The sequence below is a fragment of the Cylas formicarius genome, unplaced genomic scaffold (assembly GCF_029955315.1).
Source record: "Cylas formicarius isolate icCylForm1 unplaced genomic scaffold, icCylForm1.1 PGA_scaffold_3__17_contigs__length_32017465, whole genome shotgun sequence".
NCBI lineage: Eukaryota > Metazoa > Arthropoda > Insecta > Coleoptera > Brentidae > Cylas > Cylas formicarius.
The window spans coordinates 10,684,549-10,706,666 of NW_026844326.1; the positions used below are offsets into that span (position 1 = coordinate 10,684,549).

At 32.5% G+C, this 22,118-nt stretch overlaps 1 protein-coding gene across 2 annotated transcripts; it reads left to right on the forward strand.

Annotated features, from left to right (window-relative positions):
- Nucleotides 1-17,160, forward strand: LOC132699259 (L-dopachrome tautomerase yellow-f2-like). 2 transcript variants are annotated; one of them, XM_060665891.1, is made up of 5 exons: nt 1-279; nt 10,749-11,021; nt 12,078-12,251; nt 12,305-12,594; nt 16,782-17,160. In XM_060665891.1, the coding sequence occupies exons 1-5, from the start codon at nt 258-260 to the stop codon at nt 17,139-17,141; spliced, it is 1,119 nt and encodes a 372-aa protein (XP_060521874.1). In that variant the 5' UTR covers nt 1-257; the 3' UTR covers nt 17,142-17,160. The 2 variants fall into 2 exon arrangements, with proteins under 2 accessions (XP_060521874.1, XP_060521873.1); XM_060665890.1 differs by lacking the exon at nt 1-279 and adding an exon at nt 6,869-7,177.
- Nucleotides 17,161-22,118: the final 4,958 nt, after the last annotated feature.

Consider the following 22,118-nt stretch of genomic DNA (forward strand, 5'->3'; position numbering starts at 1 on the left):
GTGTCTCGCTCCTTTGATCTCCCGATTGGCATCCCCGTATATATAGTAATACGTGCGAGGGAATTGATTCATTTTGGTACACCGAGACTTTATTCGGGGCGGCAATACCCCCTTCAATGGGGAATACGGATATAATAATAAAACTTTACGGGAGGTGGATGAATTTAAGTTTATCGCCCATATAAAGTTCCAAATCGGCAATCGTTGACATTAAAGTTATGGATGGTTGCGTGGGATTCCTTATGTAAATCCCACTGATGCAGCAATCGAATGAAAGGAGTAAGGAAATAATATTACTAGCAATTATTGATAAAGTAGCGATCGAAAGAAAAAGTATTCCAATATGTACAGGATGTCCCGAACGTCATCAATGAATGATAGGGACAACGGGACGTTTTAAAGAATCCTTTTACGAATCCTGTCGTTTTTGAGTTTCTCGTGTTCTCCTTTTTGCAAGACAAAAATATTTTTGGGCATACCTGTGTAATTATATAAAATTCAGTTATATACTACAAGAGGTGAAAATGTTATTTGTACAGTTCTTGACGTCTAATGATGCCAGTGGAAAACATGAAGTTTTCTTGAGGTAATTATATTTCGGACTATACAGGTTGGACAGATATGAATGCAAAGCACTGTACCTCGGAAATTTTTCGATTGTAAAAATTTTGATTACTATATCCATCTAGTAAATGTACCTGAAAGATATGTCTTTTTCACAGCAAGCTTCATTCCGTAGCTTGTTTCAACACTTTTTGACGGATTTAGTAGAATAAGGTGAGGTGGGATTGGTAATTAGACGTTTGCTTAATTTAACAGTTATCACTCCTATGTGACTAAGTGGGTTTAAAAAAATATAATTTAAGTTTCGTTATTAATAAAAGAAAGTTTCAAAACTGAAATGCAATAAGAAAGATAAGGGAGACATTTTTGATATTATATATTTTTATGACGACTTTGTTATGTTGCTATATGATGTTTACAATTTCAAATTTAAGTATTCTTAACTCAAGATATGTAAACACGACAAGGCCACCCTGTATATTTTTGAGGATAAATTATTAAATTATTAATTAATTTGTTCTTTCGGAGCATTAATTATTAAATTATTAATTATTTAGTTATTTCTTTTTGAAATGTTACTATAACACTAGTGTGAACCCTACATCAATTAATAGCGAGTTTAATAGTAAAATATTAACAAAATCCTCTCTGACGTGTTTAAAAAATTCTTACATCCGCAGTCAAAAATCAAGCATATTGCTTTTTTTTTTAACTAATACTACACACTGATAATTTCTTCTTTTTTATGCATGTCAACATTGACCTAGTACTAGAACATCTCTCGGAATTATATATTTAATGTATTGTGTGTCTATTTGATTGTTTCTTGCGGTAATAAAGCTGTAGTGTATAGGTTTGGATATGGAAAAGAAAAATTAAAATTCCATAAATAGTAAATCTCCCAAAATGGGGAGGGAAAAAGAATCAACCATGTTCTACTTCACACCAATTCAAGTTTAATTGTTTATTTAAAACGTCACATATAAAACACAATGATTCCAATGGAAAACGTATAACCAGGTAAAATTTTTATTTTTTCGGTTCAAAATTATCTATAAATTTATGTGCAACAGTCATTTATTTCCATAAAATAGGAAGAACCTTAATATCTTACTCCTAATCTAAAATATGGAAGATGGAAAAAAGAAAAAAAATAGTTAACGCAAAATTTTATAAACTCCATTTAAATCGCTATTTATTCTTATTTATTTGTCATTCTTTTTATTGTTATTTCGGTTGCAGTTTTTGCAGTTTTTTATAATCCAATTTAAGAGTAAAGATAGCAGATAGATAAAATATTTATTATATTTTTTAAAAACAATGGTTCATACCCCCAATTACAATTATTATTTAAAATTCTTGGTTTCAAGGATACTATGCATTACTTTATTTGATCGATCAATGAGCTGAAACCGTAAACTAGTATTAAGGAAGTATAAACGCATAAGATGTCATATTGGGGAGGAGATTTAATTAATTTTAATTATATTTAGTTGCGGCAATCTCTAAACTCGGAGTCGGTATAGACGAGTAAACTCGAAATAAAAATTAACTAAAACCCATATAAAGATCCGAGAAATTCATTAGGCTTGCAATTGTATGGAACAGCAAAGGAATAAGAACCCCATAAAAAAAGTCGAGATTGTGACGTAAAACCGGAAAGGAAATCTGTAACAACTTTTTACTTTTTGGATAAAAAAAAAAGAAAATTTTGAAATTCTCTAAAAATTTGAATAAAATAATATGTCTGGTGAGAACCGTATTATATAAAATTATATAAATACTCTGCTACCCCGGTATTTTTTGTTTTTTGTTATTTAATAAGTTTATAGTATCAAAAAATATAAACAGCAAAGTGCCGCCACCCGTAAATTTTTGCGCATTAAAAAAATATTTCGTTGTTGTTTCTGTTTTTTTGGATGAAGTTTGAGACACGTTGCCAAGTACGTAATGGCACATGAAATATTTTCAACCCTTTATACTATTTGTCAATTTTCTAACTTTATGAATTTAAAACTCAATATACTTGAAATGCTACTATAAAACCTGAAAAGTCGGTATTGCAGGACAGAGCATCAGGGACGGACTTTTAATTTGTTTTAAAAATATAAACATTAAATATTATGTTGTGTTTATTAAGGTGTTATAAAATCAAATTAGTTGATAATAATAAACATATACAAATTATTAATAATTACCTATATAAGTACATTTTATTCTGACAGTTTTTAATGTAATCATCTTATCCTTTGGATCTATACTTTTTGGGTTCATTAAGGCAATTAAACCTTCAAGTACGCAGTCTGTACGATTTCAAAGACTTTTTTTTGTTTATTTTGTGATATTTGCCAAATAACTGTATTAACGGAATCTCGCTTAATAACTAGATTGCTTTCATTTTCTTCTTATTTCGTTTTAGTTTATGCAAAACAGGAACAGCTTGGTTTTGATAAAGGGACTATATTCTTCTTATCATATCTTGCTCACAATTGTCCAAGCTGCCAACCGGCACATGACTCGCCTTTGTCTTTTTGAGACACACCACACCTACCGACCAAACCTTCATCGAGCTGGGGTCGAAAATGTGTACATCCGTTACGCAATAAAACATCCCCCTGTAGCGGCGGAGACCGTAAATAAACTGATATGGCATTAAAACTCTACAATATATTGCCTCGTATAGGTTAGAGTCGTTTCCAAAGCTGGCTCGATTTCTGGTAAGCCAAAAGCCAGGATCAAGATTGCTTTGACAATATACGAGCAGATTTCGCAGACGGTGCAACTGTTTTACTCTTTCTATATGCCCCCGTTACGGAAGAGCGGATGAGATAAGATAGGTTTATAGCTGTCGGATGACTCGATGGAAATTTTGCAATAGACACGAAATCGAAAGTATTAAAGTGTGCCCCGCGATAAATTAAAATTTGTTTGTTTTGATTTCTCTAATCTAATAATTAATCCCTTTGTAAAAATGAAATGCAAAAATAAATACAGAATTTATATAATTCCGTTTTCTAAATAATTTAAGGAAAAATTATTTTGAAGAAAACAGTGCCGTAGTAATTAAGCAAGGCAAAACTTAGTTCTTATCAGAGTCCCTAAATATTTCAAGTCGACAGCATTTGGTTTGTCAGTTATCGTGAGTCATGTGGCACACTTAAATTTCTTCAATTTTTCAATATTTTTTTTTTGGTTGGATTTAATTTTTTTACCAAAAAGCGGCTTCGTAATATCAGTAATATCTTAAGCGGTTAGCAAAACTCCAGACTGGGGTATATATGCCAAATTTCCTTTGACTTTAGATGAAACCATAATAATAAACGAACTCACTTGTTACTAGACAAAACCATTGACCTTTTAGCTATTAAAGTCTATGAGATAATAAATTATTGCCAGTTTATTATTAATCAATTAAATAAATTTAAATAAATACCCTTGGTAACAAAAGGCCGACCAGCACCACAGCGTTTTTCCTTCATAACTTCATAAGCCCGAAACATGATAAATTATGAATTATATATGAATGAAGAATTATTTTAGAAAACGATCAATCAAATCAATTTTTGCTTCCTAAATTAGCAGAACATTACACATTTTTCTTTCATTTGAACTTTTCTTCGGTTACAATCTTAAACAGCATTAATTTCTACTTCTCGTGATACAGGGTGGTCCGAATTATAATGGAGAAACTTTAACAGCGTATTCAAAGACAAAAATAAGTAAAAAAGTTCATATAAGTTTATGTCCTAAATTTCTTCATTTCCAAAATATTGTAATGAAAAATTGGGGTACCATACCTTCTAAGTTTGATAGTAAAACCTAGAAAGGATTTTTTTCAAATAAGAAAAAACCATTTTTTGGTTGCAATGTTTCAACACGAATCGTTTTATCGCTTATTTTTGTTCACTGATTAATGTGAAAATTAAAATGAAACCCACATATTGGTTTGTGTTGCAGATGATGGTCAGACCACTTTTTTCTGTTATGACCATTAGTTTGGGCAATTTATTATTATATTATTTATTACTGTAGGAGTTTTAGAATTTGCAGAAAAATAATTAAAATTGTGGCTAATTTTAATGAAACTTTTCATATTCGGTCACTACAGATGCGATACAAATTTTTGAACTAGTAGTTGACTATTTTTTACCTTAACAACGTACTTATACGGTAAAATGCGGAAGAGTTTTTTATTGTCAGTTTTCTCACTAGCGCATAAAACCGTGTCTCTAGTTATTAATAAATGGTACACATTTATATTATTATTTATTAAAACTTGTTTCATTACTGTTATATGACATATTATTCATTAAAGAGTTATCACGTCACTTGTAAGAAGTACAGACAGATTCATCTAAAAAAGGTTTTGTAATATGTGAGTAAATTGATTATTTGGGAAAATTATGGTTTTCGGGATAAAGCTTTAAATAAAATTTTTTAAGGCGAACAAAATAATTTGTTTGCTACGATCATAAAAACATTCCGATACATTTCCTTCTGGTTTGAGTTGATATGTTTACCTTTTCTCAAGAGTTTTAGCTTTGAAAAAAAAAACAAAATTCGACATGTTCCTTTTTCCAGTAATGATGATAGTACTACAGGCAAAGGCCTTTTTTATAGCACTTGGTACATTTCTGTTACACGTTTTGATTAGGCTAGACTAGTCTGCAGATAGTTTCCTCTTATTGTTTTATTTGAGAGAACAAAACATGGAAATAGCAAAAAAAAACTAACAAACCTAATTAATTTATGATTAACTGTTAACATTATTTTGTGTTCAAAAGCAGCACCTCGTACTTCTATACATTTTTGAGTACGTTATCCTATTAGAATTGCCTTTAATATTGTTCTACCATCTATCTGGTTTATTTTTTCTTTTACGTCGCCTATAAATCATCGACGTGTTGGTACCTTTGCTTGCAAATTTCGTCTACAAGTACAAATCAAGCGGGGTTATATCTGGTGACCTAGGAGGCCAAGGAACAGGTCCATATGTAGCAATACATTTATTGTTGAAAATGGTTGTCCATTTTTGGACATGGAGATTTTGTCTACTTATGAGGTAAAGCTCGTCTAGAGAACCGCTCACAGGTCAGCGTGCCCTCGTAAAAATAGGGACCAACAATGCGAGAACCATTTATACCGCACCACACGTTAAAGCTGAAACAAACGTGTTTCAATAAATTGCAATAAATTTTCCCTTCATAAATAATGATGATTTTTTGGATTATAAATTCCAGAATTTGAAAAATGTGATTCTTTAGTTCACATGATACACCGAAAATTGTTTATGCTGGAATTTATAAGAGTAAAATTTGTGTTTTTTAAAATCCCTTGGCCGGTATTAAAGGAGTGCACTGTGGATATAGGTTTATATATCGTTCTCTTGATCTTGTGGACAATTTACTACATTTTACTTTACATTTTACATTGTCTTCCATTTTTGAATAAGTGATAACAATTAATATAGCAATATCAATCATTAACCCATTAAAACTAATTTTTTGACAAACTTTTCTATTTGGCAGGAAAATGTTGTTCTATTTCACAACCAATCATAGCCACCGAGTCTAATATTGCCTTTTTTGTTCTGTTTGTGATACATTTAAAAAGAGTACATTTTGCTCATTTTTCTAAAACTCTACATTCAATTGTTTTTCTGTTTTCACTTCCGTAATCAGTGGAGAAAGTGCTACCAGGTTGCTAATTTAATCGACTCTGTATCTCTACTCATAACAAAGTTACCAGTGATGAACACTTAATTTAGATCCGTCGATATTCTTCCTCTATTATAATGACACTTACTGTGTTGCAATTTTAGAGACCTAAGGTGGGGCCATTTTTAGTATTTGTTTCTGCTTAGATTTAAACTGAGAAGCACATATCTCGAATATATTTGTGAATCATCATTCAATCACACTGAAAGTAATTGTTTTTCAAATCCCCCAGGAAATGAGGAAATGTACCATCTCGTTTTTATTTCACAATCACTCTACTGAAATACATGGTTTCCATTCCCTTTTTATATCTTATTTTTAAGTAAGCTGATAAAGAGATTTGATTAGATCAAATTGTTGAATACTTCCGCAATGGGATTGCTGTTTGGCTTAAATAAACTTTTAATTGATAATATCCGCGACAAAAAAAACAACGTATATATTAAAACCTGACCAGTTTAGGTGTTTCAAAATACGGCGATTGCAAACCCGTCGTCGCCGACGCTGGATAGAAAAACAACGAGAAACGGTATCCGTATATATATATTTCCGAGATTTGCATTCTTGTATTTAGTGCTATCAAATACGAAATCAGGTTAAGTTCACTGCTGTCGGCACAATGTTGTTTGGAATGGTGTTTTCTTTGGTTACGTTAGCCTCTCATACGTACAGTGCTGGATTAAGGGAAGAGTTTTCTTGGACCAGAATCGGTTACGCGTGGAATATTAATCCGTTGAGTCTGACGGAACGAAGTTCCTATTCCCGGGGCGATAGATCAAGATCAATCAAACAATCTCGCGGAAATAGCGTAAATGGTGCGGATTCTATAGTGTTCGATGGATCTACGAACGCAGATTCCGGCGCTGGAAGTCCAAGTTCAATAGATTATCAATACGGTTAGTGTTTTCCATTAATTGGTTTATATATAAATAAATTAGGTCATCAGAGGCGTTTAAATCTGGTCGTTTTGTTTTCGATAATAATCACAACAAAAATAACCGTTTATACTTATTTTTAAATAAGAAGGGGATGAAAAGAATACTAAAAAAGTAGGTGAAAGTATTATCTCTCATTTTCACATTTTGCTTTTAAAAAATATATACTTTTTTGCTTTGATTTGATTTAAATAAGAAAGGTGTAACTCGTTGCTAAATATTAACTTTGTTGTTTGTTGCCAGATTAGGTAACCTTTGTTTCATGTTGATGGTAAACATGTTAACACACCCAAGTATATAAATTTATACTAAAATTTTTAACGCGTCATTGACTGTTATTATTACAGGAGAGGTCGTTTTTCTTAATCCTTAGAATCCGGTCTGCGTGATCATTAAGTATACTCGCATACCACGTTTCTGCATATTTATCTATTTTTATTTAAACATGTCCGCTAGATATTCAATCAAATCAATTAAATTCAATCTGATGTTTTTTAAAAAACAGCGATCTCTAAATATCAGTATAAATTTATAAATATGAACAAGTGGGGGAATTGCGGACTGTTTTTAATAATTATTAAACTATAGTTTTTTAAAGATCAAACCGACATTAATAATTATATGAGATCAATCAAAATTAAATTTTAAATTGAATTAAATTTTAATCAAAAGTAAAAGCATATATGTCCGTAATTACCCTTAGCTCTAGTAGTGCTGGGTTAACTGAGGACATGGCGTATTGACGGATGAGCTACCATTTCACTTGCAGAATTCACAAAAGTAGCAATTTTTCTGTGTCCAATTCTTACATTTGGAACACATAATGCAATCTTCGGTGGGTGGATGATAATACTTTTCCTGACAATAAATGCAGAAATATTCATCTTTTTCTTTATCACATTCATAATTGTTGAAGCTTCTTAAACATTTTGGTCGTTTTTCTTTAGTGTTTTTTGGTTTCTTATTTGTAGTTTCTGTCCGTTCTTGTTCCATGTTCTTTCTCTTTCTTTCTATTTTATTTTGTTCTTTTTGCTCTAGGTTCACTTATTCCGATGTGCTAATCGTTTCGTACGAGTAGGATTTAGAGTTGGTACCTGCACTATATCACTAAGTGGTACTAAGGGCGATGGACAAGTTTGACTCGTTATACTTTGAATTAGACCAGCTTCACTAACATCACCAACTAATACAGACCTACGTATTATTTCATTTAAATCGTCAACGTTAGCCTCATTATTGGAAAGTATAAGTATAATATTTCCTGAGATTCTGCTAGATTAGAAATATTTGCATGTGCAGCATCGCAGACAACTTGTATCCTTTGTTCAAGACTCAAGACCGGTGCAGAAATATCACTAAAACTTTGAAAAGTGTTTTTAAATATATCTTGATCCATTAAACAAATTCCAGCAGATTTAAAGTCATTCGAGCTTTTTTTGTACTTGTGGTTCTATTAAAAACCGTTGTATAAAGGTCTACAAGATTAAATGGCTTGATTTTTGTACCTGGATGGTTGACCATGAAGGAAATTCCATTCTCTGTTATATGCTGTTTTTGGTGGACCATGGAAAGTTAAATCTAAATTCTATGAGATGTGTGAGGTGGCAAAGTTAAAACATGAATAAAATTCTCGTGACAAAATTGGTGAGCTCTTAAACTAATGTGGCTTTCATGGTTGTCGAGTATTAGTAAAACAGGATCATCTGTAGATGGTTTTCCAAATGCCTTCAAATGCTGAACTTAATCGTCGAAAGTATATCTGTTTTGATCCGATTTATTGAAGTGGCTTCTGGTCTTCATAGTAATATATTGCCATAAAACTATGATCTGCCATCTTGGTATCTTTATTGAAGTCATTTGCTCTATTCTTAGCAGCGGAAAAATGAAATGCAATTTTTCTTAGGCAAGGAATTGTTATCCCAAAGAAGGCTTTAGAGGATTTTAAAATGAATTTAACCAATTCGTTTTCTTGGGATTCATTAAAAACTGACTTCTCACCTTTTTTTGATATTGTACTAAACAGACCTTTTTTACTTGATCAAAAACAGTCGCTCTAGGAATGAAATACTTGTCTGCCACCTGTGTTTTTCTCTTTAATTTCTTGTACAACTCTTTGTAAAGCTTCAATGGTATACCTTGTTTCTTAATATAATAACATATATAAATAACAACATCTTTATTGCATAAACAAATTTCGAGCAAAAACAAAATAACATATTTATTAGTTATGATAATGATTTATGATATTGTAAACTTGAGCAAATACAGATATTGTTTATATTTATGAGTTATGATAATGATTAATGATATTATATACTTAAACAAAAAGCTTTCATGAAATACAGATATTGTTTATTTATTTGTATTATATATTACTTTATAATCTCTATTTTAATATAAAGAGATGATGACAAATCCAATATATCTGAGACTGTATTTTGTATTATATGTTACTACTTCGGTAAAAATTATGATAAAGGAATGATTTTCCACACACTTAACTCGTTTTGCTGCTATACTCATAGTAGCTTCATAAGTTCGTGTGCTGTCGACATTTGGCAGGGCAGAAGCAAATTCTGCAATATCGGCTGATCTTTGAATGAAATTTATACAAAATTGTCTTACTTCTTGCTAAATGTTCTAAGAATCTTTAAATATATTAATTAATTAATTAATTGTTAACATTTAAAACTAATGAATATGCGACCACGTTCCAATATTTCTGTCGATCCAAGATATTGCATCAATTTTCTCCTATTTTATTTTCATGTTTGTTCTTTAACATCGCTCCAGAGACTATATTTTTGTTTAGCTATAAAGATAAACAGCTAAAGAAAAAATCAGGCTCTGTTGAATTTAAACTGTCCAAATCTGACAGGTATCAACAATAATCAATTATTACTAAACACCTTGATGGAAACACCACTTATAGAAAAAATCCTGTTGAAGTTGTGGGTGCTTAAGTGAGAAGTTGTAACAGACTTGGAACAAAAAAGATAATATCATTACATTTTACACATATATGTGTTTTTGAATACCATATCCGTTTAAAATAAATTACAATATTTAGAATCACATTATTACATTTACAATTACAATGTTCCTTATTAAAAATAAAAATAATAACTTACATAATGAAACTGGTTTGTATTGATATTTTAATTTACTCCAATTTTGAACTGTTTGTTAATGCCAGAGAAATAATTAAAAATAATTATTTAGGGGCTAAGTTTTAGGTTTAAATCCCATTCCATAGACGTAGTATTGTACTTATTGTACCTAGTACCAATAATGGCCTGTCTAATGAATGCAAATTAGTTTGACCCTAATTTTGGTGTGTAAAGTCTTGAAAGCTAAACACAATTTGTCGAAAACTATTGTTGCATTGTGTCTGAACTTTGCGATATAATCTATAAGTTGTCCACCCTGTTTAATGGTCACTGTCATTGCATATTTTCATTTTATTTAACTCTCGTTTTATGAAACATCTATATCCTAATTTACATGATAACTTCTTTAAGCGTAATTTCAGTGAACAATATTCCAATGGGTGCAAATGTCTGGCAAAACAAACTCTTCGTAACTGTGCCCCGTCGAAGACTTGGCGTACCTTCTACGCTAAATTATGTATTTTTGGATGGTAGAATCAAGCACAACGCCCCTTTAATTCCCTATCCAAACTGGAAGACGAATCTGTATCCAGACCGGACTGGGGTCGGAGAAAACATCGTGTCAGTCTACAGAGTCGCTATAGACGTCTGCGACAGAATGTGGTTCGTCGATACGGGAATCGTGGAAACCTTAGGTAAACACATGACTGACCAATACTAAAAAAATCATACTTCAATGTTGAAAATTACTCCATATTATCGATAATCGCTAATTGAGGCTGATAAGTCTGGTTGTGGATAATTATTATTCCTTAGTATGGTATGCGTAATAAAAAAGTAGACCGAATGATTCCTGACATCGAAAGAAACAATAATTAGACACGTTTCTTTTAACGCAACCTCTAAAGTAGACCAAGGCAATGCGAAACTCGTACCAAATCGGTTTTGTTTACTTATTAGGCAGGAGTGGATCATTAATTTCCTAAGCCGCCAATTAAAAATTTGAAAACGCTTTTTTGGAGCACTCGTAATGGCCACAGAACTATTTTACCAAATGCAGTATTGTCAGATCAACCCGAAACTAATTTAACAGGAACTTTAAAATTTTGAATACAACACTCGATACATGTCTATAAACATAAAAAAAATATGCCTTAGTTCTTTTTTGGATAATACATTTGCTTTTCAATTCTTCTTTTTCGTTGTTCTATGTCCGTTGTAAATTTTCTAAAAAGATCTACAAACTTGTTAAATGATTGTTCATCCAAACTGCAAGCAAAATAATCTGCAACAAGTCCAATCTACATCTGATGTTTTATTAAATCTGTATGAAATGGAAAGAAGTCTGGTTTGTGTATATTACTCAGATGATATATTGGATTCTTCAGAGATACAAACTATATCTTCGAGTGTTTTGTCTTTATATACCAGTTTTTGTTTGAGTAGTAGTTTAATTTATTGAGAGAAGGAGAATAAAAACAATAATACGGGAATCGAAAAAGAACTGTTATTAATTTTTGTTTCAAAAACTAAGTTATGTATGAATACAAAATAAACGCTCTTCTTCCAGTACTTATTTTCGGGCTGAAGTTTAGTTAGTTCAACTTTCAGCAGAGAATCACATATTTACTAGATTTCATATAATTACTTTTCATTATACACGCGTATGGTCCAGCTACTACAGTGTCTTTCAATATCAGCAGCTCTGTAAAATAATATATAATAAATTTATAACAATTCAATGGTTACAGGAAACCGTACAGTGGTCAAACCACACGAGCTGATCCTTATCAATCTCCAAACGGATGATATCATTCACAGATACAGCCTTCCAGCTTCGGTTATTACTCCTGCGACTGTATTAGCCAGTGTGACGGTTGATACGACCAAGGAAGATTGTACCAATGCATATGCCTACTTTCCAGGTAAACTTTGAATTATACCAAGTCAGCGATAATCGAGTTTTGTTTGTTCGCAGACCTGGCTGGTTACGGCCTGGTCGTTTACAGCCTCAGCGAAAATAAGGCATGGAGAGTTAACCACAATTACTTTTACGTCGAACCAACGGCGGGCGAGTTCCGTATCGCTGGTCACCAGTTTCAGTGGAACGATGGCGTGTTCAGTGTCGAATTGACTGACGTAAAACCGGATGGTTACAGGGATATGTATTTCCACGCGATGGCGGGTACGCACATGTACAGGGCATCCACGAAGATTCTCAGAAACGAAACATTAGCTACGCGTTCTTATCATGGAAGCGACTTTGAGGTAATTTAGATATAACGGTGTATATTATCAAAACAAGCTTCTCAGTTGAATACTTATTGAAATAACTGTATTTCTGAAATAAACTTGTGAGTTTGTTTGCTCCCTCAAGAGAACTTTTTCTGGCATGCTTTTATACCAATTATTATTGAGATTCGTATTGGAAGCCCATCGAAGCAGTCGCTGCCCAAGTCGAATAGCAGGGATTGAAAGATGACTGACTTTTGGAGCTCTTGACGGAAATATATTTAGAACATTTGGTCATGCTGACAAATTAACGCAAGTGATTTTAAATTTGTATATAATTCAATTCAATTTTATTTATTGTTTATAAGGAAATACAACCAATAATAAATTAATACAGATAAAATTCACAAAATAAAATAAAACAAGATGTTAATAAAAAAAAAGGTTTAACATTATTTCTAGAAAAAACCTCTGTTAACAGAATAATTCTAATCTCGTTATACAAGGGGACATCTAAACAGTTGAGATTGTATACAGTGCAAAGTGCAGTATGGTTGAGTTTGTATGGCAGTCGGTTTTGTGGCGAGTTTTTATAAGAATCAACAGGAATAATGCCAAACGTAGTTGGGAGACATTACCTTTTAGATCTTTTTGTATAGAGAGATGTCTTCATCAAAAAGGCGATCACGTAGTCCAAAAAATGCTCGCAACTACTGTGAGAGTTTATGTAATTTCAATTTCTGCTCTGTCACATAAAGATGAAAAGAAGAAATTTAGGATGGGTAAAATTTAAAATCCCTGCCGTTGATTCCATGTTATTTAATTTATTTCATTTTCCCTTTTTGTAAACCACATTTTTATAATTTTGCGACATATTTGATGGATACATTTTTATCCTTCTTTATTGTGACAGGGACTATGGGGAAACGATGTCAGGGCCTTATATTTTTTTTAAGTAAGATGTAAGTTTTCTATTCGTGGCTCTGTTCAGATTTGAGGATTCCAACTAATGTTTTTCGCAGTTTAAGGTTTTATTACAAGGTAGGAGGTTTGTAAGAAACCTTAGCATTTATAATTTGATTTATAGCGTTTTTATATAATGGTTACAAGTTCCGTAAGAAGGTCAATAAATGCAAACATGCTTGAAGTTTAATAAAATTGCATTTAAATGTTTCCCGTAACTTTATCTATAAAGCTAATAGGGTGCTTAAAAATCTTTGATAGCTAGCTATTATAGCTTACTTCGTAAACTCTTTATAAATCTTAAAGCATCGAATAAATATTTAGGAATAACTATAACAGCTAAAGAAAGATTTATTGCTCCAGCAATAATTTTTTATTGTAGTATACAACTATCCTTTACCGAACCCGAAATTATATTCCTACATTGAGTTTTTAGTTTAATTTTAAACTATATTGAGATATATATTAAAAACTAAATACACTTGTTTAAAAAAAAATAAACAACAGGAAAGTAAGGTAAGGTGAGAGTCATTCTTTGTTTCATACCAACTGCGAAGCTATTTATAAATACCTTTTTGTTAACTTATAACACTCTAAATATTCCAAAATCACCTTAGAGTTTTATAAGATCTCGACGCAGAAGTTATAAAAACCCCCAAGATGTTCACTTGGAAAGTCCATTCAAAATTTCATACAAGTTTTTAAAAAGTGAACTTGGTAAACATGATGTCATCTTAGATGTTTTGAAACTTGAAAAATATGCTACCAAAAAATGTTCTGCATTTTATAATTGCAAAAAAATGTAGTGTGACCTGATTATAACTTTTCAGTTTTCAAATGATATAAAATATGTATAAAATATATTTAGGTAGGTTTTAATAGAGGTAACGAAAATAGTATTGCTTGTCGTTATTTCTATTTTATGCAGTAACAACGAACCCTTTGTTACTAATAAAAGAGAAGTAAAAGCTTTTAATAGTGCCTGAAATTATTGGCATCATTACCATATAAATTTAGGGGAGACTTGACTATATTGAACCGGGTACTAAAATGTGGAACTGCTTTCGTTCCGAATTTTACTTTAGTTTCCAAAACGTGCTCGACGCTACAATAGGTGCTAGTTTTTCGTACTATTTTAAAGGAATATTTAGCAATTTGAACTTGACTATCAGGGCTTACGAAGAATGTCAAAGTGGCTTAAATGAATGTGCTCGAAGATACAGTATTAATAAATCCACCCTTTTGATGCACGTGAGACGTACCAATAAAGTGGCTACAGGAAAATTATAATATATGGAAACAAAATGAGTAGCATAACTTTACTAAACTCGAGGAAATGTTTTATCTTCTTACAATAGCCTTCCAGTTGGCAGAAAAGGGCAAACTAATTAATCGCTTCTACAAAAGACTGCTGAAAGGAGGAGTTCTCTGAATTGTCAGTTCACCAACCACCTACTAGGACACGAGGATTTAATCCAGAGAAAGTATGCAGTTTTTTGATATTTTGGAAGGGTTAATAGAGAAATATGAATCCATGGGAAACCCAATATTTAATGTTGATGAATCCGGTTATACAACGGTACAAAAGAAAATGCAGAAGGTAGTATCAAAAAGGAAAAAACCTCGAGTTAGTGCTGCTGGTACAGTGCAGTGGAACTGTATGTTCTAATATTCGAAAAGATAAGAAACCTAAACGAGGTGCTCCGTGGATAAGCCTTATTGAATTGTCGGATACTTGACAGTCTGTTCAGTCAAGTGCGGAAAAATCATTACTCTTGTTACTAGGTAGTCACAACACCCGTAGCGAAATTCTGGAGGCCCTAGAAAACACATTCATGTTCTTCAGTTGCATTTAGGATTTCTTAAACCTTGCAAAATTATTACATTCATGAACTCTTGGCTGCGAGCTAATGTAGGGAAACCAATGCACAATGTAGCTGAACTATTGCGACGAGCTTAGGGAAAGCCTACCAGTGTAGGTATATCTGGAATTGCTTTTAGGGAATTTAGGTGCCGGAATTTGGTTTTCTAATCGAAATAGGTTTAAATATCATCTGTTTATCATGTTTATCATTAGGGAGAGTATGAAATTTTAGAAATTCGCCCCTATCGGAAAAATTAAACGAGTTTTTCAAGGAATTAACTCCTCTTCTTGGAACAAAACGCGACAAAATAGAACCACCGCTTCCGCAGTACTGCTTATTAGTACGCCTTATAAAGAGGATCTGAAAGAAAAGGAGTCATGTCATGGAGAAATTCCAACCAATTTATTTTCACATAGAACGAAAGCTGATAGAAATACTAACACTCTTACAGAGAACACTTCAGAAGACTCAACATATTCAGACACTGAAGAACCTAAGGAATTGTGCTTGTACTGCGGTGAGAGTTACTCAAATTTCAAATGAAAAATAAAGGCTTATTTTCAGGAGTCGCTTGAGGACAAGGAAATTAAGATCAAAGTTAATGGACTTTGGATAATTGACATACGCTATGCTTTCTACACTGTTCTGATTGCGGACAACATGAACATAAAGAAAACCAAATTCATGGTTATCACGATACAGATAGATAAATTTAAAAACGCCAGCTTAACGGATAATGTTATAGAATAATAATAATGTTTATAATAAATAATGTTATAGAACGCGTGGAAAAATTTAGGTACCTAGGTACTTGGCTTCAGGCAAGTAAATTGAAAGCACAATTCAACAAGCCCGAGGCGCATTCAGAACATTAAACTAGTGTTTGACCTTTGACCTTTGTCCTCGGTTTTAAGTTGAGAGTAAAAGCCATAAACAAATTGGAAGCATTTGAGATGTGGATATACCGCAGAATTATTAGGATACCATGGAACGAGAAACCAAGATGTTCTCAGGTCTATTAACGTTGTAAAAAAAAGAAGGATTACACACCTAGGTCACATAATGCGCAATCATAAATATCAATTTTTGCCATTCATTATTGACGGCAAGATCGAGGGTAGAAGAGGACTAGGACGAAAGAGAATGTCATGGCCGAGGAACACGGCCAGAGATAGACAAGCTATGGAAAATGTGATCGCAAACATCCACTAACGGATAAGCAGAGAAAGAAGAAGAATTGATAGTGGTCGAATATAAGCAACGTTCCCCTAAAGTGTTGTAGAGGTTTTATAGGTTTTCAGGTATTATAAAATAGGCATCGAAACGTAACCGTTCCCATTACAAAGCAAAATAAGTAATAGCTGGGATGCGATAACAATAACGTTTTATTTTCAGACTATCGGAGACCGTGGACCTTTGTCGCAAACTGCTACCGCCGACATCCACAAGAAATCGGGCGTAATGTTTTTAGGACTAGTAAACCAGAACGCCGTGGGATGCTGGAACGTAAACAATAATCTGAAATCGATTTCCATAGTGCAAAAGGACGACGACAAAATGATTTATCCATCAGACGTTAAAGTCAGCAGTGACCGCGTTTACATACTGACCAACACCATGCCGGCATTCTTGTACGGGAGGTTAGATTACGACAAAATCAATTTCAGGGTGTGGAGCAATGACGTCTTTAGTGCAATTCGAGGTACGAAGTGTCAAGGAGGAGGAGGCAATAATTATGGGCAACATTTAATGTAGACCAATAAAATTTGTTTGAACTCGTTTTCGTGTTACTTCAGAAAATTGTTAGAGATTTGAAACGTCACAAATGCGCTGAAGGTGACGTTACCAGGACGAAAAATAAGAGCCGGGCGGGAAGCCCACGTTTGTCGGATTTAAATGTCAATATTGACTCAAGGGGGTAATGAACGGGTTTAGGGCTGCCGGCACTGTCAAATGTCACATGGCACAGATCGAACAAACAGTGCATTTTGTGTCCACGATCTCCGAGTGATTCTTAATTTGCATAATAATTGGCATTTGGGTGTGTGTTAAATTACAAATACATACTTACATTACATAAATTTAATACACACCTCCGCGAATAATTCCAAATTTCTGGTTTTTGCATCACTGTATTTTTTTTAATATAATGATAATAACAATTTCAAATGTAACAAACCAAAAGTAAGGCAGATAATATATAGCACATACACCAGATTGAAACAAAACTTTAATTCTTCAAAAATGCAATTGAAATAAAAAACAAAACATACAAATAAAGCCAACGTAAACTTTTAATGTCAAGTGTTTCCCCCACTAGAATTTATTATTGTCTTCAGCAGTCCCTCAAAAAGATTCTGAATGTACTCCCCTGGCATTTCTTCCCATTTTGAGTTTCTAATTGGTCTTCTATGTTGTTGAATTTGCCGTCCCATATGGTCCCAAATAATAGGATTGAAGTCAAGGCTTCGTGCTGACCAGTTCTCGGTGGTAAAGTTAAATGAAATTGTCCCTATATAAGGTCCATAAGGGGCTACGTGAGTTTCAACAATCTCCCTTATCCACCGATTAGCGATTAACCTGCCCTCGTTTACAGCCACCATTTCAATGCCTCCCAGATCATAGGTGACCTTCACCAAAATTTTCCCCCTAAAATTGCACTTGTAGTGACGTTCTTCACAGGCATCTGACTCACAAACAGAAACTGGACTCATCTGTAAAGAGGATATTTAACCATTCTTCCTGCTTCAATTTACATGGTTCCTGGTAAATTGTAACCTGACAAGACGATATTCCCTACTTAATAGTGAACCATTTGCGTGCTGCAAAGTTTAGCTTTGTATACAATGCTCTGTCTTAGAGCTGTAAGACGATCATCAGATGTAATTCGGTTGCGACCTTGTGCTTTACTTTTAGTACACTGTCCTGTTTCTCTGTACCAATTTACAACTCTAGAGATGGTACTTTGCTGGACACTCAGCCAGGTTGCCACGGTCATCCACAACAAGAACAACTGCTGTAATGTACTCGTCGGGGCAGTGAAATGACGTGTGAGATGATTAGGAATTTCATAACTTCAATTTTTTTAAATTTACTTGTTGGTTTAATACTTTATATTAAAATATGGACAGCATTTTGATATTTTGCATTTTTTTACATACAAAAACTAACTATCAACAAATCACTTCTTTTTATTCCTTTAATTTAACCGAAAATATGTTAATGCCTTAAAATTTTAGTTTGCCGAAGATACCGTATGTCACAGTAAGGATAACGACGGGAACGAAGTAGGGAAACGGACGGTCATAGAAATTTAAAAAAAATCCTTAAGTAAATCGTCTCGGTTTCGACCAAAATTTTGTGCGTGCTACTTTAAAGCTGAGAATTAAAATCTTTTTTGTTCGATGCTGTTTGCTCTATCTTTGCAAGAAAAATAGTGATGGTGTTCGAAACATTTTCTTAAGTAAATATCCATATATCCAAAAGGCATTTTAATAAACTGCAATCAGTATTGCAATTTCAATTACTTACTTTGGCATAAGATGGTTATTCTATACTTAATCGCAAATAAAACAATATTCTGAAAAAAGAATAACTTATGACTTCTTCTTTATGCCATTAAATATCACAATAGCGGCCAAACAACACAGTGAAAAACTTTATTTTAGCCTGAACATTAAAAAAGTTGGATTTTGGAAAGAGAAAGAAAGTTGTTAATAATGCTTAATTGTTTTGAATTTCTTAATTAGAATGCTAAGTTATTATTTTGTTAGCATCCAAAATAATAACTTAGCATTCTAAATAATAAATTAAATAAATTAATAAATCATGTTAAAAATAAATTGTTATGATTTACGTTTATTACTTTTTTTCAATGCCATCGAGAAGCACCAAATACTGACATTAGTATTTTTGCATTAAAATAAACAATAAATAAATTTAACAAACAAAAATTGAAGGCAACTAACAGTAAACATAAAAAATCCTTTAAAATATGAATAATGCTTCATTTTTATATGAAATAATTAATTTTTGTTTACCAACACTCCCGTGAAAACAAATTTTGTTTTTATTTGACCTGAAGCTACGCACCTTGTTGTTATTTGATGTTTTTCAAAATCTCTTATTTGTCTACTCTGAAATTGGTTTAAATTTGTTAAATATTTATTGCATTAAAAATGTATTCATAAACTCATCATAGTCCAATGCCTAGGAGGTATCGCCGCGTTCGGAACGAACTATAATACTTCAATTATTTCAAAATAATTTTAAATAATTCAACATTAATTAACAAAATTTCTTCAAAAATTGGTTTGTTGACGAAACCTAATTTAATAGTGGAAGAATAAACACTAAAATATAATAGACATGTTTTCCAATTGAGTGCTTTTCCAAAAAAAAAATTAAAGAAAAATATAAACATTTTATTTTGCCTTTAAATATTATTTGGCATTCTAAATAATAAATTAGTATTTCATTTAGTAAATTGGCAATGGTTAGACATTAGTAGCAAGTGGAAATCTTTCCATAATTCCCCCAAATTGTTTTCTTCATATTTTTGGTCAGGATAAAAAGGCCATCCTTTAGTGGTTTGTTGGGTCCATATTTGACTATCCAATGACTTAAAAAAGTTATATCGACGCATTTATTCTTTTGTCAGAAAATTAATTTACTTGCGATTATGTCAGAAAGCGCCACCTGGTGTCAAAATCAGCAATGGCAATAGCATTAATCATAGGCACCATTGATAGTCTGGAAAAAACTCTTTTTTACAACAAGCTTATATATTTCTTGTCTTATTTTTTACCTCCATATATATTCTGCTGAAAAATGGTTCATAATAAGCTGGTTTTAAAAATTAGATCAATATTCTTTAAATATCATAACCCAGCTCTAGTTAACTTAGAATATTTCTTTGCAATTTTTAATAACCCTCGAAATTCTATTATTTAAATAATGCACCGCTTAGCATTAGCGAAACATTTTGAAGCCGATTACCAAAAGCGAACTAACAATTGATCCAATTAAAAAAAAACAATTGAAACGAGCTTAACGCCCCAAAAATTGTTTGCGTTTTGGAATCAGCTGTTCGGTTTTTCTTGCGCATCGTAAACGTTTTGTAATGACATAATAATTACATACGTGACCATAAATTCAGTAAAATGTTAAAACGCCTCGACCAAAACGGCAATTAATAGCGAACATATTTCGACCAGTGGCGTGCCCTTTATCTTGCAAGAAAATGGTTCGGTGATAAATGTTTACTACCAGAGCACACTGCTTTGGTATGTGTAGATTGTTATTAACATTATGACGTTTATGGACAAAACCCATAAAAACGTTTATAAAGGAATAGACACAAGTTTGCCTTTTATATTTTACTATAACGCAAAATATTCCAAACTAACATAAAACACATCGACTAACGGCTTTATAAATTTATTTTATTTATTTATTATTAAAGGTTACACAACTTTACAGAATCATTCAATTAGAAACTAGTTATTGATGCCTACAATAACTTAACTAACTAAACAAATTAGATCGGACATACTTCCAAATCATAAATAGCTATTACACAGTCTTTGCCAACGAATAATAATAAATCTTATGAATAATTGTAAAATTCAATTTTCAAAGAAGAAAATTATAGTACATCATCCAGCAATAACCTGAAAATAAAACATAAATAAGCATGCAATCTTTGCGTTTCTATATTATTTGTATGTAATAAATTAGCGACAGCCTAGTAATCTGTATGATTATTAACTTCTATTAGCATAGCAAGTTAAGGTGTATAAAAATGAAACCCAAGGTGACTGTTCAAATATTTAACAGAGAAAGGCGCAATTCAAAATCTTAGAGACAAAAACCAAAAAAATCGAGGCTAAATTTACTTATAGAACACAAGCTCCTATAGCCCTAATTCATTTCATTCGCCCTTTTGAAGGGCACGAAATTTAAAGAATAACCAAAATTAGTTGTTGAATATTTCCTATATTTAGATTCAAATCCTTATTGTCGACCAGCGATAAATTGAATTTAGATTCAGTTGGAGAGTGAAGGAACCTATACTTCTTTAAAAACTGACGACATCGACCAAATCTAAAGAACAAAACCAAAATGTGAACCCTGAGTTACAAAACATTTAGTTACTTTCCATCATATCCAAGAGTTCATTCTGTGTGGCGAATTTATTTTTATTTATTTCATTTTTGGAGAAAAACATTCTAGCTCCAGAAGTTGGGGAGACGCGTAGATTAGGGTTAAGTTTGAAGTTATAGTGTGTTGCGACAAGCTGATAATCATTCCATTGCGGTACACTCCAAATCATGTACTCCTCTCATCAAGTTCAGCGCTCACATAGAGTCCGCTATTTTGTGGAAGGACATGTCGTCCAAATTCAACTTTTAGCATATCAGCTTCTGATTTGGAGCAACTGAATCTTCCCACTACCATCTTCCATCTTGTTTGGGAGACAATTGCTTTTTGTAAGCTAAGCAGTTTTTGATGTGATCGTTTCGTCAGTAATTTATCTGGTCTGCTATTTTATCTCGCACTAGACTAGAGACGACTGGTCTTTAGCTCGTCGATTTCGGTTTCGATAATTCCTTAAGGGTCCGCTACTGTTTATCCCAATAACTTTGCCGTCGTCGTCGCCACCGGAAGTACAGGTTAGCACGAACACCCGCACATAAAGGCTACTTCCGCTATAGGTAATGAACTGAGAGA

Bases quoted from the DNA above. Each gene is read 5' to 3' on its own strand.
- LOC132699259 (XM_060665890.1), top strand. From the start codon at position 6,901: ATGTTGTTTGGAATGGTGTTTTCTTTGGTTACGTTAGCCTCTCATACG. The intron at 7,178-10,748 runs GTTAGTGTTTTC...GCGTAATTTCAG, and splicing joins TTCAATAGATTATCAATACG to TGAACAATATTCCAATGGGT. The intron at 12,595-16,781 runs GTAATTTAGATA...TTTTATTTTCAG, and splicing joins ATCATGGAAGCGACTTTGAG to ACTATCGGAGACCGTGGACC.